Raw genomic sequence first — 23759 nt, 5'->3', positions numbered from 1 at the left:
TATCCTGAAAACCCGACTGGTTCGCAGCCCTCGAGGACTGGAATTGCCCACCCCTGATCTAGTCTTACCAACATAGGTCTATCAGGAAAAACTCTAAACTGGTTCTCCTCCTTCTTAAAAGACAGGTTCTTCAAAGTCACCCTTAACATCTCATCTGATCCATACCCCCTAGAAACCGGAGTACCACAAGGTTCTGCCCTCTCGGCCACCCTCTTTAATATATACCTACTCCCACTCAGTCAATTCATCTCAAATCTAGGCATCTCATTCTTTTTGTACGCTGATGACATTCAATTACTTATCCCAAAAACCTCAACTATCGAAGATGCAATCAACCTCACAGTAAACCATCTAATCTCAATTAGAAACTTACTGAACCAACTAAAATTATGCCTCAATATGAACAAAACTGAATGCATCCTTATCAAAAGAATCAACCCAGAGCTAACAACCCTAATGCCTTCCATAAAAATCGACAACAATAACATCCAACTGAAAAGTCTTGTGAAAGACCTCGGTATCTGGATAGACAACGATCTGAACCTTAAAAAAAGCATCAAAATGAAAACAAAAGAAGGATTTCACAAACTCCATATACTCAAACACCTTAAACCGCTTTTACACCAGCATGATTTCAGAACCGTCCTACAATCTCTCATTTTTTCTAGTCTCGATTATTGCAATGCGCTGTTCATTGGCCTTCCCAAATCTGCACTAAAACCACTCCAATGGCTACAAAATGCCGCGGCCAGAGTACTTACTGGCAAGAAGAAATCTGAACACATCACCCCAGTACTGAGGAGTCTTCACTGGCTACCGATTTTACAAAGGATCAAATACAAAATCTTAACCACTCTACACAACGAAATCTACATAGATGATAACACCGCCCTCGACCACATGATTCAACTGCACAAAACTCCACGCACGACAAGGAACACCAGCAAATTGCTACTAGTCATACCCTCCCTCCCCTCTGCTAAACTTTCCAACACTAGGAATAGAGCATTTTCGATTGCTGGACCAAAAGAATGGAACTCTTTACCAGTCTACCTAAGTTCGATCAGAGACTCCAAATCTTTCAAAAAAGAACTTAAAACATGGTTATTTAAACAAACATTCACAGACAGAGTTGGTTAATCTAATCCCATCTGATCAGTCTTACTTCCTCTGCTAACCATGTTTTACTTACTTACCTCCCCTTCTAACCATGCTCTACTTACTTCCTACCCCCCATACCTTTTCTCCTTTACCCCTCTATTCAAATTATGTCATGCACATCTTCTCCTCCCATGGCCCCCTAGGACCCTTTCCCTCCCACTTCTCTTTTCCCTTTTGTATAAGTCTCCTTAACACACCCAAGCGTGTTTTCAGTTTAGTTATGTATTTAAATGCTTAATTTTACATGCTGTACCACTGCAAGTCCAATTTGTAAGTCTTACTCTCTTATACCTATCCTCACACTTCTGACATATGCCGAATTGTTACTAGTTATCTATACACATTTCAATATGTTCGTTATGAATGCGTTTTATGTATGATGTTGGTTACATTGTAAACCGGAGTGAAGGCACCCTGCTATACTTCGGTATATAAAAGAATCTAAATAAATAAATAACAATTTTTGTTTTATTTTTTGTTTTATTTATTTATTATTTTTATATACCGGCATTCGATCTCTGCTGCACAATATTGATCTCCTGCCTGCCTTTACTCTAAATTCCACTTCCTGGCCTGCATTACATTGATTTCATCCTCATGTGTTGTACCTTATTCTTTCACTGGCATTTCAGCCGCTGCCTCCTCCAATTGCGCACCTGTTTGAAGCTCCTTAACTGTTCTGATGCCTTTCTTCTTGATTGCCTTAATTGCTACTGCACCTTCCATCTGCTCCTCCTTCGTACATTACTCTTATCCTCATGTGTTCCACCAATCTTCATTCATTGCTATCTAACCTGTTATCTCCTCCCATTGCTCTGGCTGTTCTGGCTCTTTTTCCTGGTGTTTCTTGAATGTTTCTGTACCTCTCATCTAGGACTTTGCTTCAGGTCTTCTCTTTCAGCCTGTATATCTGTTTCTACAACCACATTAATTACTCTAAAATATCACTTACATACTTTTTTTCCTTTAAACATCTTTATTTCCTGCCCATCTGCCATTCTATGCAGGTTACAAACTACATTCATTAAATTAACATAAAATAATCATCACCAGTATGGTGGAAAAGTTGTTAAAACCATAAAACCAGAGACAAGGCCATTACCAATATGGCAAATTCCAAAATTATATCATAACAATCTTAAATTTTGCTCAGTTACTTTTTGCAGTTTTTTCTGGTATATTCTTCTTTTTTCTTCCAGTTTTTGGCATACTGGATGATGATGCACTGTTAATTTTGGAATAAAATTAACAGTCCATCATCTCTTTTTAATCTTTATGGAGTCATTAATTGTATGCCATCCTTTTAGTTTTTCATTAAATTCTGTGGTCTACCAACTGCTACAGTGGATTAATGGATAAGTCTACCATGGCGTATAGCTGTACCAGGGTTGTTATCTACACATGAAGAATTTATACTATTGCTACCACCATCATTAGCCCTAGTGCTGAAGCTAAGAGTGGACACTTTTTTATTCTGGAGTCATGTGACCAGTATGAATTTTTCTTTTTCGTCATACTTTAATAGTGGTGTTCACCTTGTAGAGAATTAGCCAGATGTTATACAACTAATTCACCATGGAAGGTACTCAGCAAGACTTAGTGAGAGGAAGTTACTCCATTCAATTTTTTCTCCCACTTCAGGCATCCTTCCTGCTCCTTTGTGGATCCTTTGATGTTTTTTCAATATTGATGGAAAATGGAAGCTTTTATTACACTCTGTACATGTAAATGGTTTTTCCCCGGTGTGGATCATTTGGTGCATTCTTAATTGTGATGGCTGAATAAAGCTTTTACCACACTCAGCACATGTAAATGGTTTCTCTCCAGTGTGGATCCTTTGGTGTAGTTTCAGATATGATTTTTGAATGAAACCTTTACCACACTCGGCACATGTAAATCGTTTTCCTCCTGTGTGAATCTTTTGGTGATATGTTAGTTGTGATTTCTGTGCAAAGCTTTTATTGCATTCAGTACAAATAAATGGTTTCTCTCCTGTGTGGATGCTTTCATGTATTTTCAGTGTTGATTTCCTAGTGAAGCTTTTATCACACATAGCACATGTATATGGCTTCTCATTCATGTGAATCTTTTGATGTATTTTCAGTACTGATGGGGAAATGAAGCTTTTTTTACACTCAGTACACATAAATGGTTTCATGTGGATCCTTTCATGGCTTTTCAAATCTGATTTCCTAATGAAGCTTTTACCACACTTTGTACATGTAAATTGTTTCTCTCCCATGTGGATCTTTTCATGCATTTTTAAATTTGATTTCTGAATGAAGCTTTTATTACACTCAATACATGTAAATGGTTTGTCTCCTGTGTGGATTTTTTGATGAGTTCTCAGACACGATTTCTGACTGAAGCTTCTACCACAGTCAACACATGCAAATGGTTTCTCTCCAGTGTGGATTCTTTGGTGCCTTTTCAATTGTGATGTATCAATGAAATGTTTACCACATTCAGTACATGGAAAGGGCTTCTCATCCATGTGAGTCTTTTGGTGTATTTTCAGATTTGATTTATGAAGGAAGCTTTTATCACATTCAGGACATGTAAATGATTTTTCTCCCTTGTGGCTTCTTTGATGTCTTTTCAGGTATGATGAACAAATAAAGCTTGTATTACAGTCAGCACATATAAATGGTTTCTCTCCTGTGTGTATCCTTTGATGTATTTTCAGATTTGATTTCCTTCTGAAGTTTTTATTACACTCAGTACATGTAAATAGCTTTTCTCGTATGTGCCAGTTCTGTTGTGATTTAAGCTGTTCCATTGTTTGCAAGCTTTTTTCATCTTCAGCATATGGATAGATTTTTCTTCCTGGAAGATCATACTGTTGATTCCTCACTGTTGATTTGTCAACACACTGATTCTCTCCTTCAGTACCTCCATGGCAGTATGTTTTCTGTTTTGATACTTGTGTTTGGAGTCTAGCAGTTCCTTTGTTTCTGTAAATTATGCACTTATCAATTCTGGGTTCCAGAAGGATTCTCCTTTTCTTGCTTAAGGTAGGCTCATTGCTCAAATCTTTTCCCCTGTCTGATCCCAGGATAAACATTTCTTTTTCATGGTCTGGATGCATCATATCGGTTTCCTGTTTTTCATCATATCCTTTTTGGTGCTTGTTGTTTTCCTGACTGGTCCCATAACCTGTTGGGTAAGAGAAAAAATCCAGACATTATTTCAAATGTTGGAAGAAAGAGAGCCATTTTTAGACTCCATGTTACATAGAAACAAAGAACTTCATAACATATAAGGAGCATTTGGCCCATATAATCTGCAAAATTTCATTTCTGCTGCAGTGCTTTAGGTCCCAGTTGATCTTTGCCATTCCCCTCACTTCTTCACAATTAAAGATTCTGTGATTATTCCAGGTTCTATTTGGTTCTGTTACTAATTTTGTCTCCAACATCTCTCTTGGGAGGCTGTTTCACACATCCACCACTCTTTCCAGGAGGAAATTGTTTCTGATATTTCTCCTGAGTCTATTTGCAGTAGTCTCAAGCTCAGATTTAGGCATGGGCAACATTGGCAACTGCCAAGGGCACCAAATTTTAAAGGCTCCAAATATCCAGGCTAAAAGGGATCCTTCTTCTGCTTGCTTCAGGGCCATGTGCTGGCATAGCTACAAAGGAATGCCGTAACGGCCTTCTGCCTATGGGTGCCAAAATCTTAAATCCGGCCCCGCATAGTCTCCAATTCAGTAATAGCCAGTCTAGTTTTCAAGATAATCATGAGGCAAATGCATGAGATAGAACACAAGGTTCAGAGTAAAGTATCTTCAAATGATACTGGCATAATAGGGAAGTTAGAATATCCTGATAGAGAGGTTGTTATAGAGATAGAAGTAGCCCAGGTACATTTAAATAAAGAGCATACAAAGATAAATTATTTCAACTGCTAGGCAGATTGTGAATAAAATTAAAAAATGTATTTTGAATTATTTGTATGTGCATGCCAGAAGTCTAAAAAATAAGATTGTTGAGATTACTTACCTGATGATCTCGTTTTCCTTAGTGTAGACAGATGGACTCAGAACAAGTGGGTATAGTGTGCTCGTGCTAGCAGTTGGAGACGGATCTGACGTCAGCACGGGTACATATACCCCCAAAGGAAGTGAGGCAATTCAGTAATCTTCCTTGCAAAAGCTGTTATGGATATATGTGTACTGACGATCAATGAAATAGTGAAACAGGATTCCCCTGACCGATTGATAGTAGCTGGAGACTGCCAGCGTTCCCAACTGGAAGGCGTCGACACCTGGCAAAGGGGACGCTCTTATGTAAGAAAATGACAGGGCTTACCTTGAATCGGTGAAACCCATGTATATCGGCAGCTGGGTGGGATGCTGAGTCCATCTGTCTACACTAAGGAAAACGAGATTATCAGGTAAGTAATCTCAACATTTCCTAGCGTGTAGCCAGATGGACTCAGAACAAGTGGGATGTACAAAAGCTTTACTCCCGGACTGGGCGGGAGGCTGCCTGAGGACCGCGTAATACCGCCCTCGCAAATGCTGTGTCCTCCCTGGCCTGGACATCCAGACGGTAAAACCTGGAGAAGGTATGGAGGGAGGATCATGTCGCCGCTTTACATATTTCTGCGGGCAACAGCATCCTAGGCTCTGCCCAAGATGCTGCTTGCGCTCTGGTAGAATGAGCCTTGACTTGTAGAGGCGGTGACTTCCCGGCCTCTACGTAGGCCGCTCTGATAACTTCTTTAATCCAGCGGGCGATGGTGGGCAGAGAGGCCGCTTCTCCTTGTTTCTTCCCGCTGTGAAGGACGAACAGATGGTCCGTCTTTCGTACTTCTTCTGTCATTTCCAGATATCTGGGCAGCAATCTGCCAATGTCGAGATGGCGTAGTAAACGCCCTTCTTCTGATTTCTTTAAACCCGCCGTGGTTGGCAAGGATATGGTTTGGTTGAGGTGAAATTGTGAGACTACCTTCGGCAAGAAGGATGGAACCGTGCGAAGATGGATAGCTTCTGGAGTGATCCTAAGGAAGGGATCACGGCAGGACAGCGCTTGTAGTTCCGAAATACGGCGTGCTGAACACACAGCCAGCAAGAACACCATCTTCAAAGTTAGAGAACGGAGAGACAGGCCCCTAAGGGATCTGAAAGTGGATCCCGCCAGGAAATCCAAAACTATGTTGAGGTTCCACAGGGGCACTGGCCACTTCAGTGGCGGACGAATGTGCTTGATTCCTTCAGGAAGCGGGAAACATCTGGGTGCGTGGCAATAGTCTTGCCGTCCCTCCGGGGACCGTAGCAAGACAGCACCGCCACCTGAACCTTGATGGAGCTGAGGGAGAGACCCTTCTGAAGTCCATCTTGCAGGAAATCCAAAACAATAGGGATTGTGGTCGCATGTGGATTGGTGCCATGAGTGTCGCACCAGGCTTCAAATACTCACCAGATCCTTACGTAGGTGAGGGATGTGGAAAACTTGCGAGCTCGGAGGAGTGTATCTATCACCGGCTCCGAGTACCCTCTTTTCTTCAGCCTAGCCCTCTCAATGGCCAGACCGTAAGAGAGAATTGAGCCGGATCCTAGTGGAGGATGGGACCTTGACGTAGCAGGTCCCTGAGAGGAGGCAGGGGAAGGGGCTCCCCTGCCAGTAGTCTCCTCATGTCCGCGTACCAGGGTCTTCTTGGCCAGTCTGGTGCCACTAGAAGAACTAGGCCCTGGTGCTTCTGAATCTTGTGGATGATGGCGCCCAGCAGAGGCCACGGAGGAAAAGCGTATAGCAGGGTCCCTGGAGGCCATGGCTGAACCAGGGCGTCGATCCCGTGAGAGAACGGATCTCGCTTGCGGCTGAAGTATCTGGGTACTTGAGCATTGGACCTGTCCGCTAGTAAGTCCATGTCCGGAATCCCCCAGTGATCCACAATCATCTGGAAGGCTGTGGGTGACAGCTGCCATTCCCCCGGATTTAGGCTTTCTCTGCTGAGGAAGTCTGCCGTGGTGTTGTCCCTCCCGGCAATGTGGACGGCGGAGATGTCCTGAAGATTCGCCTCTGCCCAAGCCATCAGCGGGGCTATCTCTAGGGACACCTGTCTGCTTCTGGTTCCGCCCTGACGGTTGATGTATGCCACCGTGGTGGCGTTGTCGGACATCACTCTGACTGCCCGGTTCCGCAGTCTGTGAGTAAAGTGCAGGCAGGCTAACCGGACTGCCCGTGCCTCTAGACGGTTGACGTTCCACCCTGACTCTTCTCTGTTCCACCGCCCTTGTGCGATGAGTTCTTTGCAGTGTGCTCCCCATCCACTCAGGCTGGCATCTGTGGTGAGCAGAATCCATGTGGGGGAGGACATCTTTGAGCCCCTGCTCGTGTGGTTGGACTGCAACCACCACCGTAACTGGGTCCGCACTCTGGCTGGCAGAGGTAGATGCACGGAGTAATTCCGGAAGCAGGGGCTCCAGCGAGAGAGCAGGGAGCGTTGTAGAGGTCTCATATGGGCCCTTGCCCAGGGTACCACTTCCAGGGTGGATGCCATGAGGCCGAGAACCTGCAGATAATCCCAAGCTATAGGCCGGCTGGCTCCCATCAAGGACTGGAGACGCGTCTGAAGTTTTAACCTTCTCTTGGTGGTGAGACTGACTTTGTCTGCCTGGGTGTCGAACTGGACTCCCAGGTATTCCAGTGATTGGGAAGGCTGTAGGCAACTCTTGTTTAGGTTGACTACCCATCCCAGGCTTTCCAGAAAGGCGATCACTCTGTTGGTTGCCCGATGGCTCTCCTCTCGTGATTTCGCCCTGATCAGCCAATCGTCTAGGTAGGGATGGACAAGGAATCCTTCCCATCTGAGCGCCGCTGCTACCACTACGATCACCTTGGTGAAGGTCCGCGGCGCCGTGGCTAACCCGAAGGGCAAAGCCTGGAATTGGAAGTGACGTCCCAGAACCTTGAAGCATAGGTAGCGCTGATGATCCGGATGAATCGGGATATGCAGGTAGGTTTCTGACAAGTCTAAGGCCGTGAGGAATTCTCCTGGCTGTACTGCGGTCTTGACAGAGCGCAGAGTTTCCATGTGAAACCTCGGGACCCTTAAGTATCGGTTGACTGACTTGAGGTCCAATACGGGCCGGAAAGTGCCCTCTTTCTTGGGTACCATGAAATAAATGGAATAATGCCCAGAATCCATTTCCCATGCAGGTACTGGGATTATGGCTTGCAAGGACAGGAGCCTCGCCAGGGTAGCTTCCAATGCTGCCTTCTTGTGGATTGGACACGGAGATTCCACAAACCTGTCCGGAGGGATATGATGGAAGTCCAGAAAATACCCCTCTCGGATGATGGCGAGGACCCACTGATCCGACGTAATCTCGACCCATCTGGGGTAGAAGAGGGTTAACCTGCCCCCTATGGCTCTGTCCCCCGGATGGATCGGCTGATTCTCATTGGGAGGCACGGCCGGGCCCTGAACCCGAGCTGGATCCCCTCTTATGCTGCTTGGTCCGAAAGGACTGGTTCCTGGCCTGAGGACGAGGTGCCTGGCGCGTGGATGCCAGATAGTGGCATGCTGGGCATGCTCAGTGTGCTGGTCAAAGCTTCTAGAAACTTTGACAAAAGTTTTCCATGCTGGGCTCCATCGGATAATGTCACCCACTTGTGAAGACTACCATCCTGCTTGTCCTAGGAGAACGTGCGCTTACATTTAGGTTCTTTCGCTTCTCCTCACCGGCCTTGCAGCACTTGCCGTGTCCTGTGGCCATCATTAAACCACTACCACCATCCTCCCTGTAGAAATGCTTAAGGTCACAGAAACAGCAGACATTTTAAACAATAGCCTCTTCTTACCTTTTACCTGCATGCAGCTGAAAAAAAAAAAAAAAAAAAGGAGGTCCCAGGTGCCCCTTACAGCCCGGAGTCCCATCCTCCCCTCGTTTACCCCATTTTTGTTCAGCTTCGGACCTAATTTTATGAGTGTCTCCATCACTTTTCCTAGCCTCTTAAATTCTTTTGATTTCTCATCCACTAGCATATCATCTATATAAATGGACACGCCATCCAGTCCATGCAGGGTTTAGACATTTTCCTCTGATATATCTCTGAAGCATTTGAGATGGATGTTGTACTGACCAAATGATGTAATGAATTTGGTCAGTTCCACTCTGTCCACATTTAAGGACACTTGCCAACACACCAGTATCAGCATCTAGCAGGGAGAGCACTATGAGGCACACCGTGGGAAATGGAATCTTCTAATGTAGGTAGGACTTTCACTTTCTAATCCTTCACTGAGTTTCTTCAAAACTACAAAAAGTTGAATTTGGCCATTCTTTTTCAAACTGGTACCATAGGAGTACACCCTGCTGTTGGTTCTGTAATTTTCTCAATAATTTTTTTGTTTTATTCACTTCAATTCCTTCTGCACCTTTTAGAGAAGTGAGATTGAGACTCTGCATGATGCACAACTATGAAAGACTAAGGCCAATGATTCGCAAACTGTGGCTCAGTCCCCTAGGGATTCATCCTGTATTTTATTTTATTTTTTATTTATCAATCTTCAATTTACAAAGCAAAAAAGTTTACATCAATAAAGAAAACAAAGAAGAAAAAAGAACTTTAACATTTATATACTAATTTTTAAATCAGTAAACTTATCTTTCCACTTATACAGTTATAAGGAAGCAGAAGGATCACAAGATATAAAAGAAATTGGAACAAATTCAATTAATTTCAAATGACAATATTAGGAGAAATATTACAGCCTATCTCTCTATTTCACCTGATTGGTTAGGTACTGCTGGCTTCTTCTTTACACTTCTCCCGATAACTTTTCATATGTTCAGGATCAACATATGTTGCATTAAACATTTACACGGATACCTAATATTTACCTGTGCTCCCATCTTTCTGGCTTCTTGACTTAACCCTACAAATGCCTTCCTACAAATCTGAGTATCTTTCACAATATCTGGATATATCTGGAGCTTTTAACCAAGAAACAGTTTGCTACGTTTTTTTAAGAATATCCTTAGAACCAAGTCCCTATCTGCCGGGTACTTAAATGATACTAATAGAGTGCCTCGTTGTTCTATCTGTTTTTCTGAGGGAGTTTCTAAATAGGCTGTAAGATCTATATCCAAATTTACATTAAGAACACCTATTTTTACCTCACTTCCATTTTTTAACATTGAAGCAAAATAAATTTTTGAAATCTTTGGTAAATTATCAGAGGATAACAATAAGATATCCTTAAGATATTTTTTAAATTGTTCCTTAGGGGATATCAATTTAACATTGGGAAAGTTGAGCACTCTTAAATTCAAATATCGCATTTTGCTCTCTATATTTTCTAATCTCCTTCTTATAGCAGATTATGACTGAATCAATATGGTCTGCACCTCTTGAGCAGATGTTAATCTGTATTATCCTTAATTTGTTCCTCATGTTTATTTACCTTTGGCTCAATCGACTGTAACATATCTTGTGAATTATTCATTGATCTAGCTAATAAAGAAATTGATTTCTCCAGTGTTGTTAATGCTTGCCAAACTGACTCCAGAGTAATTATATTAGGTTTATCTAGTTTAGGTAAATTTATGCCAGCTTTTACCACCCTTCCTCGGCAGGCCTCAGAAATCATTTGTATTTCCCCTGCTGGATCATCTCGCCCACCCTGTTCTTTTATCTTATTACCTTTCCCAATTGTTGAATATTCACTTAATACCACCTTTTCATTTACAACTTCATTATTCACATCAACCGTACATAAATCCCTTGTACTTTCCACAAGTCCTCCCCTCTGCTTCCAGGATCCCTTGGGCAGGTAGCCGTGGGTCCTTGGTGAGTTCTTGTGAATTTCCTTGGTTTGGAGGTGGGGGGATATCAGGTGCACCTGGGGACAGAGATGTTTGATTGTCCATGAGGGACAGGCTTTGTTCCCTACCTGTTCCCTCTGCAGACTTCTCTCCAGGTGTTGAGGCTGCAGCTGGGGTGAAAAAGCCCTCAATTCTCATTTGAGAAGGGGGGTTTGAGGCAGTGGACTCAGGTCTCAGTCGCCCATTCTGTTTTGTATGAGGCATATTTTTATAATTATATAACTTGAAGGCTTACCACCACGAATTCTCCTTCAAAATAATCTTGACCCTTCTTGGAGGAGAAAGAAAATTCCAATCCTCAAAAAAAACAAACCAAAAACCACCCAAGACAAAGTCCAACACAAAGTCCAGAGCAAAGTTGGAGCTAAGTCGCGTACGCCCCTTGGGCGCGTGCGGCTTAGACGACACACCGGCGGTCACGATGCGCCGCTGTCTGGCCAGATTTACTAGGGCCCCGCCTGTCTGACGTCACTCGGGAGGGCGGAGCTTCGGAATCACTGTCGGGGCCAGGTATGGCAAAACCTTACCCCCGGAATGCTGAGCAGTTCTCTTTGGCCCTCCTTTCAATTTCTTTCTCCTCAGGAGATTCAAAAGTTGCAGCAGCTTTAAGGACCCCAGCGGTCTGACGTCACTCGGGAGGGCGTAGCTTCGGAATCGCCGTTGGGGCCAGGTATGGCAAAACCTTACCCCTGGAACACCGAGCAGTTCTCTTTGGCCCTCCTTTCAATTTATTTCTCCCTTCATCCTGTATTTTAAGGGGATCTGCCTGTTGCAGCAGACTTGGTGAAGCCCTCCATTCCCTCCCCCCTACAAAAATAATATGTCGGAGACCAGCCCTCCATCTCTGAGCCCCTCAAGGACTCTTCTTCTTGCCTGCCCCCCTCCAAAGCAGTAACACCTCCAATCATCATGTCATGACTAACCTTGTAACCGTGATAGGAGTAAGAGACATTTGGCCAGATGCCAAAGGGGTTTTTGTTAGAGCCACTTTGCTGACTTGTATAAGCCCATCTACAGAATTCTTCTAATTTATCACTCACCTATGGAGGAGCTTTTCCATCTTCTTCTGTCTCTTGGGTCCTGTTGAGCTATGACACACGGATCTTCCTCTTGTTCAATCTTTGCTATCACATCAGGTTTCTCAGCTAGACAGCCAGCTCCTAATAAAAAATAATTAATCTGTTATAGATCGCTAAATAAAGATATATACAAAAATATGACATGTACTTGAGCTGATGGTTACAGGACACTTCAAGTGCCCAGACATCTAGGGTCAGTGTGATCCATCATGCAAGATGTGCACTTGCACAGGGTGATGACTCAAAGAGGGAAGATGACTGGCACTTAGTGGTCCAAGAGTAGACAGAGGCTCAAGGTCCACTTACTGAAGTCCAACCCACTAGCAACCGAAGAAGAGGAAAGGCCCCGGCCAGGGCTAGTGCTACCTGTTTTGCTGCCTTATGCAAATGATCACTGTGCTGCCAGATCCTCTACCCCGCCAAACCCCCCATGGATTTTAATGGAGCCATTCATGGGCTTCCTTTTTTTTTTTCTAATAACCTTTTGTGCTTGAAAATCATTTTAGATGTGGTGAGGTTTTAGTATGGCAAGCAGATTTCTCATAGGCAAATCTGTACACTTTCTCCCTCTAGTGCTAATAGTGGGCAAGTAGTTCATTTGCAGAGAGGGGTGGTTATCTGGTGGACTGTTCCCATAAAAACTTCAATAATCTATTCCAAAATATACATAAAAACACATTCTTTTAATTTTAAAACCACTAAATAATATTTCAATCACAATACAAAGTCTCAGGGCTGGCAGGTATGTGATATGAGAGAATTATGCACTAGAAAAATTCAAATAGGTCAACAAAATCCAGCTGTTATCAATATGTAAATTCTAAAAAGATTGGGGGGCATTTCCTCTTGGTCCTTTGAACTTCTGGTATAATCAGCAAGAAGGAATTTGTTACAATGAGCCTTCATTTGCAATTACCAAGGAATTTTTCCCCTTGTTTTATATTCCTTCCTATCTTACTCAGCTCTGTCAATTTAGCCTCAGTCATCCTTCAGGGACCATACACCAGGGGTCTTTCCAAGATATTGCAATCATGGGCAATAAATCCATCCACTAGGGGTGTCTGTTACATAATGATTGGGACTCTCTACCTCTGAAGCAGTCCCAGCCTCAGCAAACATGGAGAAAGGAAAATTGGTTCTTACCTGCTAATTTTCATTCCTGGAATACCACGGTTCAGTCCAGACTCCTGGGTTTTGCCTCCCTTCCAGCAGATGGAAACAGAGAAAGTTTCACTGACACTGGCATATAACCTGGTGTGCCACCTGCAGTCCCTCAGTATTAATAAGTACCCAAGCCAAGAATCATCTCATAACAATCTTAATGTAATAGAAAACAACCTCCCACAATGAGCAGGAGAAAGCAAAATTGCTTACCTGTAACAGGTGTTATCCCAGGACAGCAGGATATAGTCCTCATATATGGGTGACATCATCGATGGAGCCCTGGTACGGAAAAACTTCTGTCAAGGTTTCTAGAAATGGAGAAGTCCATTATCTGTTATTAAGTTGACTTAGAAAATAGCCACTGCTATTACTAGCAACGGTAACATGGAATAGACTTAGTTTTTGGGTACTTGCCAGGTTCTTATGGCCTGGATTGGCCACTGTTGGAAACAGAATGCTGGGCTTGATGGACCCTTGGTCTGACCCAGTATGGCATGTTCTTATGTTCTTATGTAACTTTTGACTGGCACACTGAGGCAGCCACAGGAGTCTCTCTTCAGTCTCGTTTGTAGCAATAAGTGTGAGCGAAAAAATAAAATAATAAACTTATCAGATCCAACTTCGCGGGGTGGTGGGTGGGTTTCGTGAGGACTATATCCTGCTGTTCTGGGATAACGCCTATTACAGGTAAGCAATTTTACTTTATCCCAGGACAAGCAGGATGATAGTCCTCACATATGGGTGATTAGCAAGCTACAGATGGAGTCATATTTGCTTTGGACCAACATCGCACAACAAGTGGTGTGATGTAGGAAAAAATGAGGCAGCCTGAAATCACAGCAGGTTGGATGTGGAAGGAGTTGGATATTAAACTGGGAACAAGTTCTTTAAAACAGATTGACCATAGGCTGAATCTCGTTGTGCTTCCTTGTCCAAACAGTAATATTCTGCATAGGTGTGAAGAGAACTCGAAGTTGCAGCTTTACAGATATCAGCAATAGGCACTGAACGATAGTGTGCTACTGATGTTGACATAGCCCTTACTGCGTGCACCTTTACTCGTCCCTGGAGAGGAAGGTCTGCTTTCTCATAGCAGAATTTGATACAGTCTGCTAGCCAGTTGGAGAGAGTTTGTTTGCCCACTGCAACTCCTGGCTTGTTTTTCTCAAAAGAAATGAAGAATTGGGTGGATTTCCTATGGATTGCAATGCGGTCAAGATAAAAAGCAAGTGCACGCTTACAGTCCAGGGTGTGCAAAACCCTATCACCCTGGTGAGAATGAGGCTTTGGAAAAAAAATGGGCAAGGCTATGGCTTGGTTAAGGTGAAATTCTGTTACCACCTTAGGCAGAAATTTGGGGTGAGTACGGAGGATCACTCAGTCATGCAGGAACCTTGTGTAGGGTGAGTATGTGACAAGAGCTTGTAACTCACTGACCCGTCTAGCCGATGTAATGGCTACTAGGACTAGTAAGTTCCATGTAAGAAATTTTACATCACAGGAATGCAAAGGCTCAAACGGAGGCCGCATGAGCCTTGCAAGTACTACATTTAGGTCCCATTCAGTAACTGGTGGTCGAATGGGGGGCTTAAGTTGGAGTAGGTCCCTCATAAATCGGCTTACTAGGGGTTGCGCTGTTATCAGGGCATCTCCTATTCCCTTGTGGTATGCTGCAATGGCACTCACGTGTACACGCACAGAAGAAGTCTGGAGACCAGAATCTGAGAGGTGGCACAGATAAGAACATACCATACTGGGTCAGACCAAGGATCCATCAAGCCCAGCATCCTGTTTCCTCCAAACCAGGCCATAAGAACCTGGCAAGTACCCAAAAACTAAGTCTATTCCATGTTACCGTTGCTAGTAATAGCAGTGGCTATTTTCTAAGTCAACTTAATTAATAGCAGGTAATGGACTTTTCCTCCAAGAACTTATCCAATCCTTTTTTAAACACAGCTATACTAACTGCACTAACCACATCCTCTGGCAACAAATTCCAGAGTTTAATTGTGCATTGAGTGAAGAAGAACTTTCTCCGATTAGTTTTAAATGTGCCCCATGCTAATTTCATGGAATGCCCCCTAGTCTTTCTATTATCTGAAAGACTAAATAACCAATTCACATCTACCCATTCTAGACCTCTCATGATTTTAAACACCTCCATCATATCCCCCCTCAGCCGTCGCTTCTCCAAGCTGAAAAGTCCTAACCTCTTCAGCCTTTCCTCATAGGGGAGCTGTTCCATTCCCCTTATCATTTTGGTTGCCCTTCTCTGTACCTTCTCCATCGCAATTATATTTTTTTGAGATGCGGCGACCATAATTATACACAGTATTCAAGGTGCGGTCTCACCATGGAGCGATACAGAGGCATTATGACATTTTCCTTTTTATTCACCATTCCCTTTCTAATAATTCCCAACATTCTGTTTGCTTTTTTGACTGCCGCAGCACACTGAGCCGACGATTTCAATGTGTTATCCACTATGACGCCTAGATCTCTTTCTTGGGTGGTAGCACCTAATATGGAACCTAACACTGTGTAACTATAGCATGGGTTATTTATCCCTATATGCATCACCTTGCACTTATCCACATTAAATTTCATCTGCCATTTCGATGCCCAATTTTCCAGTCTCACACGGTCTTCCTGCAATTTATCACAATCTGCTTGGGATTTAGCTGAACAATTTTGTATCATCTGCAAATATGATTACCTCACTTGTCTTATTTCTTTCCAGATCATTTATAAATATATTGAAAAGTAAGGGTCCCAATACTGATCCCTGAGGCACTCCATTGCCCACTCCCTTCCACAGAGAAAATTGTCCATTTAATCCTACTCTCTGTTTCCTGTCTTTTAGCCAGTTTGTAATCCACGAAAGGACATCGCCACCTATACCATGACTTTTTACTTTTCCTAGAAGCCTCTCATGAGGAACTTTATCAAACGCCTTCTGAAAACCCAAATACACTACATCTACCGGTTCACCTTTATCCACATATTTATTAACTCCTTCAAAAAAGTGAAACAGATTTGTAAGGAAAGACTTGCCTTGGGTAAAGCCATGCTGACGTTATTCCATTAAACCATGTCTTTCTATATGTTCTGTGATTTTGATGCTTAGAACACTTTCCATTATTTTTCCTGGCACTGACCGTCAGGCTAACTGGTGTGTAGTTTCCTGGCTCGCCCCTGGAGCCCTTTTTAAATATTGGAGTTACATTAGCTATCCTCCAGTCTTCAGGTACAATGGATGATTTTAATGAGAGATTACACATTTTTACTATTAGGTCTGAAATTTCAATTTTGAGTTCCTTCAGAACCCTGGAGTGTATACCATCTGGTCCAGGCAATTTACTACTCTTCAGTTTATCAATCAGGCCTACCACATCTTCTAGGTTCACCGTGATTTGGTTCAGTCCATCTGAATCATTACCCATGAAAACCTTCTCCAGAACGGCTATCTCCCCAACATACTCTTTAGTGAACACCAAAGCAAAGAAATAATTTAATCTTTCCGCGATTGCCTTATCTTCCCATCTTACTTCTTAGACTTCTGGCATTAGAATACAAACATTTCAAAGTTTGTTTTTTGTTTGTATTTTCATTCTGCTTTTTAATTGATAGGGATAAGTTAGAATTTTTTAGCTCAGGTGAGTTTTTAGTTACAGGCACTTGGACTACTTTTCTTATTATTGGAACCTCACTGTCGGGATGCCCTAATTCTAATGCATCATCAGTATCCTTTGAAGATACCTCTCTCCGAACCATGCGCTGTTGAGCGACTGTCGGCTTTCCTCTTTGTTCTAGTTTAAAAGCTGCTCTCTCCCTTTTTTAAAAGTTAGCGCCAGCATTCTGGTTCCACCCTGGTTAAGGTGGAGTCCATCCCTTCGGAAGAGACTCCCCCTTCCCCAAAAAGTTCCCCAGTTCCTAACAAAACTGAATCCCTCTTCTTTGCACCATCATCTCATACACGCATTGAGACTCCGGAGCTCTGCCTGCCCTCTGGTGACCTGCGCGTGGAACAGGGAGCATTTCAGAGAATGCTACCCTGGAGGTTCTGGATTTAAGCTTTCTACCTAAGAGCCTAAATTTGGCTTCCAGAACCTCCCTCCCACATTTTCCCATGTCGTTGGTGCCCACATGTACCACGACAGCCGGCTCCTCCCCAGCACTGTCTAAAATCGTGTCTAGGTGACGCGTGAGGTCCGCCACCTTTGCAACAGGTAGGCATGTTACCAGGCGATCCTCACACCCACCAGCCACCCAGCTGTCTACATTCCTAATAATCGAATCACCAACTATGACAGCCAACCTAACCCTTCCCTCCTGGGCAGTAGGCCTTGGGGAGATATCCTTGGTGCGAAAGGACAATGTATCACCTGGAGAGCAGGTCCTTGCTACAGGATCCTTTCCTGCTGCATCAGGTTGATGCTCTCCAATCATTTATTTATTTATTTATTTAACAATTTTATATACCGACCTTCATAGTAGATTACCATATCGGATCGGTTTACAGTTTAACAGAGGGAAAAAACTAGAGTAACAAATTCACGTAAACGAAAGATAACCAAAGCAGGAATAAGTCAAAGTTACAATCAACAGGGGGCGGGAACTTGGAAGCTTGCAACAAGCTGGAAAGAAGAAAAGGCCAGTAAAGTAATTTTACCGTAGAGTACAAGTTACAAACTTAAGAACGGTGCTTTAATCTGAAGTCTAAGAGTCCATTTATTTTCAATCATTTTTATTTTCAATCATGAGACCTTCTTCCTCCAAGGCAGCACCAGGGCTGCCAGTCTGAAGTTGGGAGTTGGCTACTATGTCCCTGAAGGTCTCATCTATATACCTCTCTGTCTGCCTCAGCTCCTCCAGGTCTGCCACTCTAGCCTCCAGAGATCAGACTCGTTCTCTGAGAGCCAGGAGCTCTTTGTATCACATGCACATGTAAAATTTCTCACTGGCGGTTAAAAAAATCATACATGTGACATTCGATGCAAAAGACTGGGAAGCCCCCCTCTTGCTGCTGGACTGCTGCCTTCATCTCAAATTTGTTCAGTTCCTACTTAAGTTTTAGGTTGCTATGGGAGTAGGAATGTGTCTAATTAATGTCCTTTAAATGTATTAGTGAATTCATTATATGTGGCCTATACGGGAATGATCAAACTCTCAATAAGGTGTTTGTTTTTTTTTAAGTGGCACCTGCCTATAAATTAAAGGATGAGCTAGGGGTGGGAGGATTGGGAAATCCAAACAGTCTAACTTCAGTTAGTCAGCCAGAGTAACTTGCTGCTCTCTTGATTAACAAATGTTGGTACCTAATCAAACCAAATCACACTACCTCAACACTTTTCCAAGGTGAGTAACTGAACTGAACTTTTCAACCTTTTTCTTAGGTAATCACTGCTCCTAGCTTATTTCTAGCTTCTGGCTACTTTTTTTTTTTTTTTAAATATACAAACACTAACTTCTGCTTACTAGCTGCCTTACTGACTATTTAAAAATACAGTCTAACTTCTGTTTATTTGCTGCCTTACTATTAAAAACACAAACACACTAAATAATATTACCAAATAGTTAACTTTGCCCCAATACCTTTAAAAAAAACCAATGCCCCAAGCAAAAACTTACTGATTCCTTTCAGCCACCAGAAAGGTGATCCTCTCCTCTCAGTGCTCCCACTGGATTGTCTAATAGAGAAGGAGTAGGGCAGGAGAAAGGGTCAATACCTTTTAGTGTGCACCACTCGGTAAATCTACCACTTGGAGCGGTAAGATTTACGTGTGGAAGGCTTTCGTGAAGCTACGAGAACTTGAGACTTGAGTGGAAAGATTGAGTGGTTGTAGGATTAAGCTTTCAACATCCAAGCTGTTAAGGAAAGGGTTGGCAGGTTGGGATGGCGCAACATGCCTTGGTTTTGAGTTATGAGAGTGGGTGCTGTGCCCAGTTGAATTGGATCTGAGATCGAGGAGTATGGGAAACCATACTTGTCGAGGCCAGTACGGGGCTATGAGGATCATGGTCCCTCTGTCCTGTTGTAGCTTCATAAGAGTTTTGGATATGAGTGGAATCGGAGGATACGCATATAGAAGTCCTGTGTTCCAGGGGCAAGCAAAGGCGTCCCTGGGGAACGTTTGTTGATGGCTGTGGAGGGAGCACAACCTTTCCACTTTGTGGTTCAGTTTGGACGTAAAGAGATCTATGGTTGGGTGACCCCAGCATTGAAAGATTTTGCTCGCTACACAGGGATCCAGAGACCATTCGTGGGGCTGGAAACGTCGACTGAGAGATTGTCCGCTAGGACATTTTGAATGCCTGCCAGATAAGTTGCTCGGAGATACATGGAGTGCTCGAGAGCCCAGGCCCAAATCTGTACTGCTTCTTGACATAGCAGATAAGAGCCTGTGCCTCCCTGCTTGTTTATGTACCACATTGCTACTGTGTTGCCTGTTTGTATCAGCAGTCTTGTTTGAGAGGTAGTCTTTGAAGGCATAAAGGGCATAACGAATCGCTCAAAGTTCCAAGAAGTTGATCTGACAGTTCATTTTGAGCGAGGTCCACATACCTTGTGTTTGAAGGTTGTTGACGTGAGCTCCCCATCCCAAGTTGGAGGCATCCATGGTCAAGATGACTTGCGGAGTCGGTTGCTGGAGCGGTAGACCAGCTTGTAAGACAGTTTGGTTTGTCCACCAATGGAGCGAAAGTCGTAACTGGTGGGTGACTTGTACTATGTACGACAGTGGTTGAAAAGCTTGGAGCCATTGAAATTTCAAAGTCCATTGAGTTCTTCGCATGGCTAATTTCACCATAGGAGTCACATGTACTGTAGAAGCCATGTGGCCTAGTAATATGAGAAGTTGATGGGCAGAGGCGAACTCACAGGGGTTATAGAGTTTGCCAAGCATGCTAGATTGTTCGCAAGGTCGTCTGGAAGAAAAGCTTTTGCCACTGTGGTGTCTAGGTCTGCTCCGATGAACTTGATGAGCTGAGACGGGTCGATATGGGATTTTTGATAGTTGATTAAAAATCCCAGGGAGTGTTATTGTGCCTTTTAAGGCAAATAGAGCTCCCTGTCTGGAAGGAATCCTGATTAGCCAATCATCTAGGTAGAGAAAAACATGAATGCTGTTTTTTCTTAGATGTGTAGCAGCCACTGCAAGACATTTCGTGAACACCCGAGGTGCAGAGGCTAGTCAGAATGGTAGGACACGATACTGGTAATGATGTGTTCCCACTACAAATCTTAGGTACTTGCGATGTTGTGTGGAAATGGGTATGTGCGCGTAGGTGTCTTGAAGATCCAGAGAACAGAGCCAATCTCCCTGATGAAGCAAAGGAAGGATGTTTCCCAAGGATACCATCCTGAACTTTTATTTTTGAAATTTGTTGAGATTGTGAAGGTCTAGGATGGGGCGGAGACTGCCTGATTTCTTTGGAATTAGGAAATAGCAGGAATAGAACCCTCTGCCTTGTTGAGACCAGGGAACGGGTTCGACAGCCCTGGTATTCAGCAGGGCGGAGAGTTCTAGTTGAAGTTGAGATGTGACAACAGCGAATGTCCATAGAGGAATGGGTGGAGAATGCGGGGGTATTGTGGTGAATTTGAGATGGTATCCCCGATTCAGTATGGCTAATACCCATTGATCTTTGGTGATGAGACTCCATTGGTGTTTGAAATAATGGAGTCGACCTCCTACAGGTAAGTAGGGTTTGGTATTGATGGAGAGGCTTCTGTTCTCTTGCTTTTCTTCAAAAACCATATGCTGGTCCAGTTTGTGGAGGTGGCTGGGTTTTTGTCTGTTTTGGTTGACATGGACGTCCTCTCTGTGGTGTACTGAAAGGGTGTGTCGAAGAAGTAAGTGGATAGTACCTATGAGGCCGATAGAAGGGCCTTCTGGTGTCCCTTCTTGTGGGTTTCCGAACTGAGGATGGTTGGTCCGACGTAATCTGGAGAGTTGATGGAGTGTCTCATGGTGATCTTTTAGTTGGGAGACAGTGTCCTGAATCTTTTCTCCGAAGAGATTGTCTCCAGTGCATGGGAGATCTGCCAGTCTCTCTTGGACTTCTAACCTGAGATCCTAGGCCTTAAGCCAAGCCCACCTTCGTGCACTGATTCCAGCAGCTGACAGAAGGGCAGATGTTTCAAACGAGTCATAAGTGGTCTGTACTTTATGTTTGCGCGACAAGACGGGTGGCGCCGCGCGCCTGTGTTGCGCACCTAAGGGGCCCCTTGGTTTTGCTCCTTAGTTTTTTCTACTTAATTTTCCCCTTAAAAATCCAAAAGGCACTGCGAGATGCCCCTTAGTTTCTCTACCCTAAATTAAACTATAAATTATGCTAAAAGTTAACATGGATCCTAAACACATTCCTTCCATCATCTCCCTCAATAGACAAAAACAAATAATATTTAAGAAAAAGCTTCCAAAACCACATAGACATCTATTCTTCATCCCCTTAATTCCTAAAAATAAATTACTTAGTCTCTCACTTCTTTCTCTACTCTTGGTAAATGCACAATTCTTAGTCAAAAAAATGCCTATCCTTAATGATCTTCTCGCAGAAAACAACCCTGATATATGTGGAATCACCGAAACCTGGTTTAAAAAAATCTGACTATGTTCTTTTAAATCAATTACCAAAAAATAAATACGATATCACATCTATACCTAGGCTCAACAAAAGAGGTGCTGGTATAATGATACTTTCAAAGAAGGAATTTCGCCTAAAAATACAGCAAACAAATTCACCACCCAAATTCGAAATAGCTCTCTTAAATTCCCAGTATCTACAAATTTGCTTAATCTACGCACCCCCAAGCTTATTAGAACTTAATGTCTCTCCATTAATTGAATTTTTTGTCACTAACCTAAAAACTGAAATTCCAACCATCATATTCGGTGACTTTAACTTACATGTCGATAAGAACCCATTGTCTCACAACTGTGAGGCCTTCTTAAATTCAATGTCAGCATTAGGTATTCAACAAATAGTGAATCAATCAACTCACAAAGCAGGACGCACACTAGACTTAATATTCATCAACTCTTATATCAATATCACTCTCAGTCCTATTAATCCAATCCCATAGTCTAATCATAAACTAATTACTAGTGATATTAATATCCAACTCTCAACCGTAGTACCCCCAGCCACCTAGACCAAAACAGAATACAGCAAGCCATGTCAACTAGATACCCTAACTGATCATCTCTGAAAAGCCCTGAAAAACAGATACATCAAACAGTGATAACGCAATCAATTCATGGTTCTCTTTAACAAACAAAGTAGCTGATAATTGCTGACCACTTATTAAAAAAGATATTTCTATTAACAAGAAGCACCACACCCCATGGTACAACAATGAATTAAGAATACTTAAAACAACACTAAGAAAAGCTGAGAGACACTGGAGAGTGTCTCCTTCCACTGAAACATTAACTAACTACAAATCTCTATTACATAAATACAATGAATCCACCAATAAAGCAAAAAAAGAATTTTATTCCAACAAAATAAATACATTTCAATATGAAAACAGTATTCTAGGGTTATATGTAAAAGACCTGACCAATCCCATTGAAACTCCCACATCAAACAATTCTTTTAATTGTAATACAATTGCACAATATTTTAAGGAAAAAAATTTAAAACGCTCCCCGTTCTTTATCAAGGGCTAGAGTTCAGCGTTGTATTTGTAGTCCTTCAAGATTTGAGAATTCAGTTTCAATGAAATTAGGAAATGAAGCAGATTCGCCATCATTGAAACTCTGAATTCTTAAATCTTGAAGGACTACAAATACAATGCTGAACTCTAGCCCTTGATAAAGAACGGGGAGCGTTCGAAACATGGACCCATGTCGGGCGAGTTGATTACCTTGGCTTCAGCGATTTCACAAGTTAAGTTACACGAACTGCACAAGCAAATGAAAATATTGAAAAAATAGCTCTATTATGTGAGATGTTGACCGATGATTAAATATAAGGCCAATCATCTAGAAAATCTGCTTATAAGATGAAGCCTATTATGACTGGTCAAAATTCACCCTAAGCGTCTATCTAATATTTCTACAGTACTGGTGGTATTTTGATTTTGTCACTGTATATGTTACCATTATATATGTATGTATATATAATTAATTACGATTTTAAATTATGTTCTTGTATGTCCTGTATTGTGAGCTATATTTGTTATTTATATTTTAGCCCCTGAGGCAGCCCTGTGTGCGGGCGAAACTCGGCCTGAGTCGGGCACAATATATAAAGAATACGTCTCCATTCAATTAAAGTTTTCAAATGGACAACTCCTTGGCGTCTAACCTATTTTGTAACACTTGGTGTCTCACACCTAGGCATCCCGATGCCTAGGCGTCCAAAACTTAAGCATCCAAAACTTAGGCGTCCCAAAAATAAGTGCCATAAAACAATTTAAGCGCACAATAAAACTTGTGCGCACAGGTAAGTGTGCAGTCACTTAAAGCGCCGCTTAACTTAGACGCACATAATACAAGGCCTGACTA

The 23759-nt window shown here is 42.7% G+C and overlaps 1 protein-coding gene across 5 annotated transcripts in view; it reads right to left on the bottom strand.

Annotated features, from left to right (window-relative positions):
* Positions 1 to 1686: 1686 nt before the first annotated feature.
* The window catches only part of LOC115083950 (gastrula zinc finger protein XlCGF26.1-like), a 72254-nt gene continuing 50181 nt past the window's right edge, over positions 1687 to 23759 (bottom strand). For all 5 annotated transcript variants that reach the window (XM_029588107.1, XM_029588108.1, XM_029588106.1 and 2 more), the window contains exons 4-5: positions 12040 to 12159; positions 1687 to 4317 (exon numbers count right to left, since the gene is read on the bottom strand). In XM_029588107.1, the coding sequence (XP_029443967.1) occupies positions 2732 to 4317; positions 12040 to 12159 (1706 nt within the window). In that variant the 3' untranslated portion in view covers positions 1687 to 2731. The remainder of the gene's footprint in view (positions 4318 to 12039; positions 12160 to 23759) is intronic.

This window comes from Rhinatrema bivittatum, chromosome 2 (assembly GCF_901001135.1).
Source record: "Rhinatrema bivittatum chromosome 2, aRhiBiv1.1, whole genome shotgun sequence".
Classification (NCBI taxonomy): domain Eukaryota; kingdom Metazoa; phylum Chordata; class Amphibia; order Gymnophiona; family Rhinatrematidae; genus Rhinatrema; species Rhinatrema bivittatum.
The sequence above is the reverse complement of the archived record's forward strand: the minus strand, read 5'-3'. Positions and strand labels throughout refer to the sequence as shown.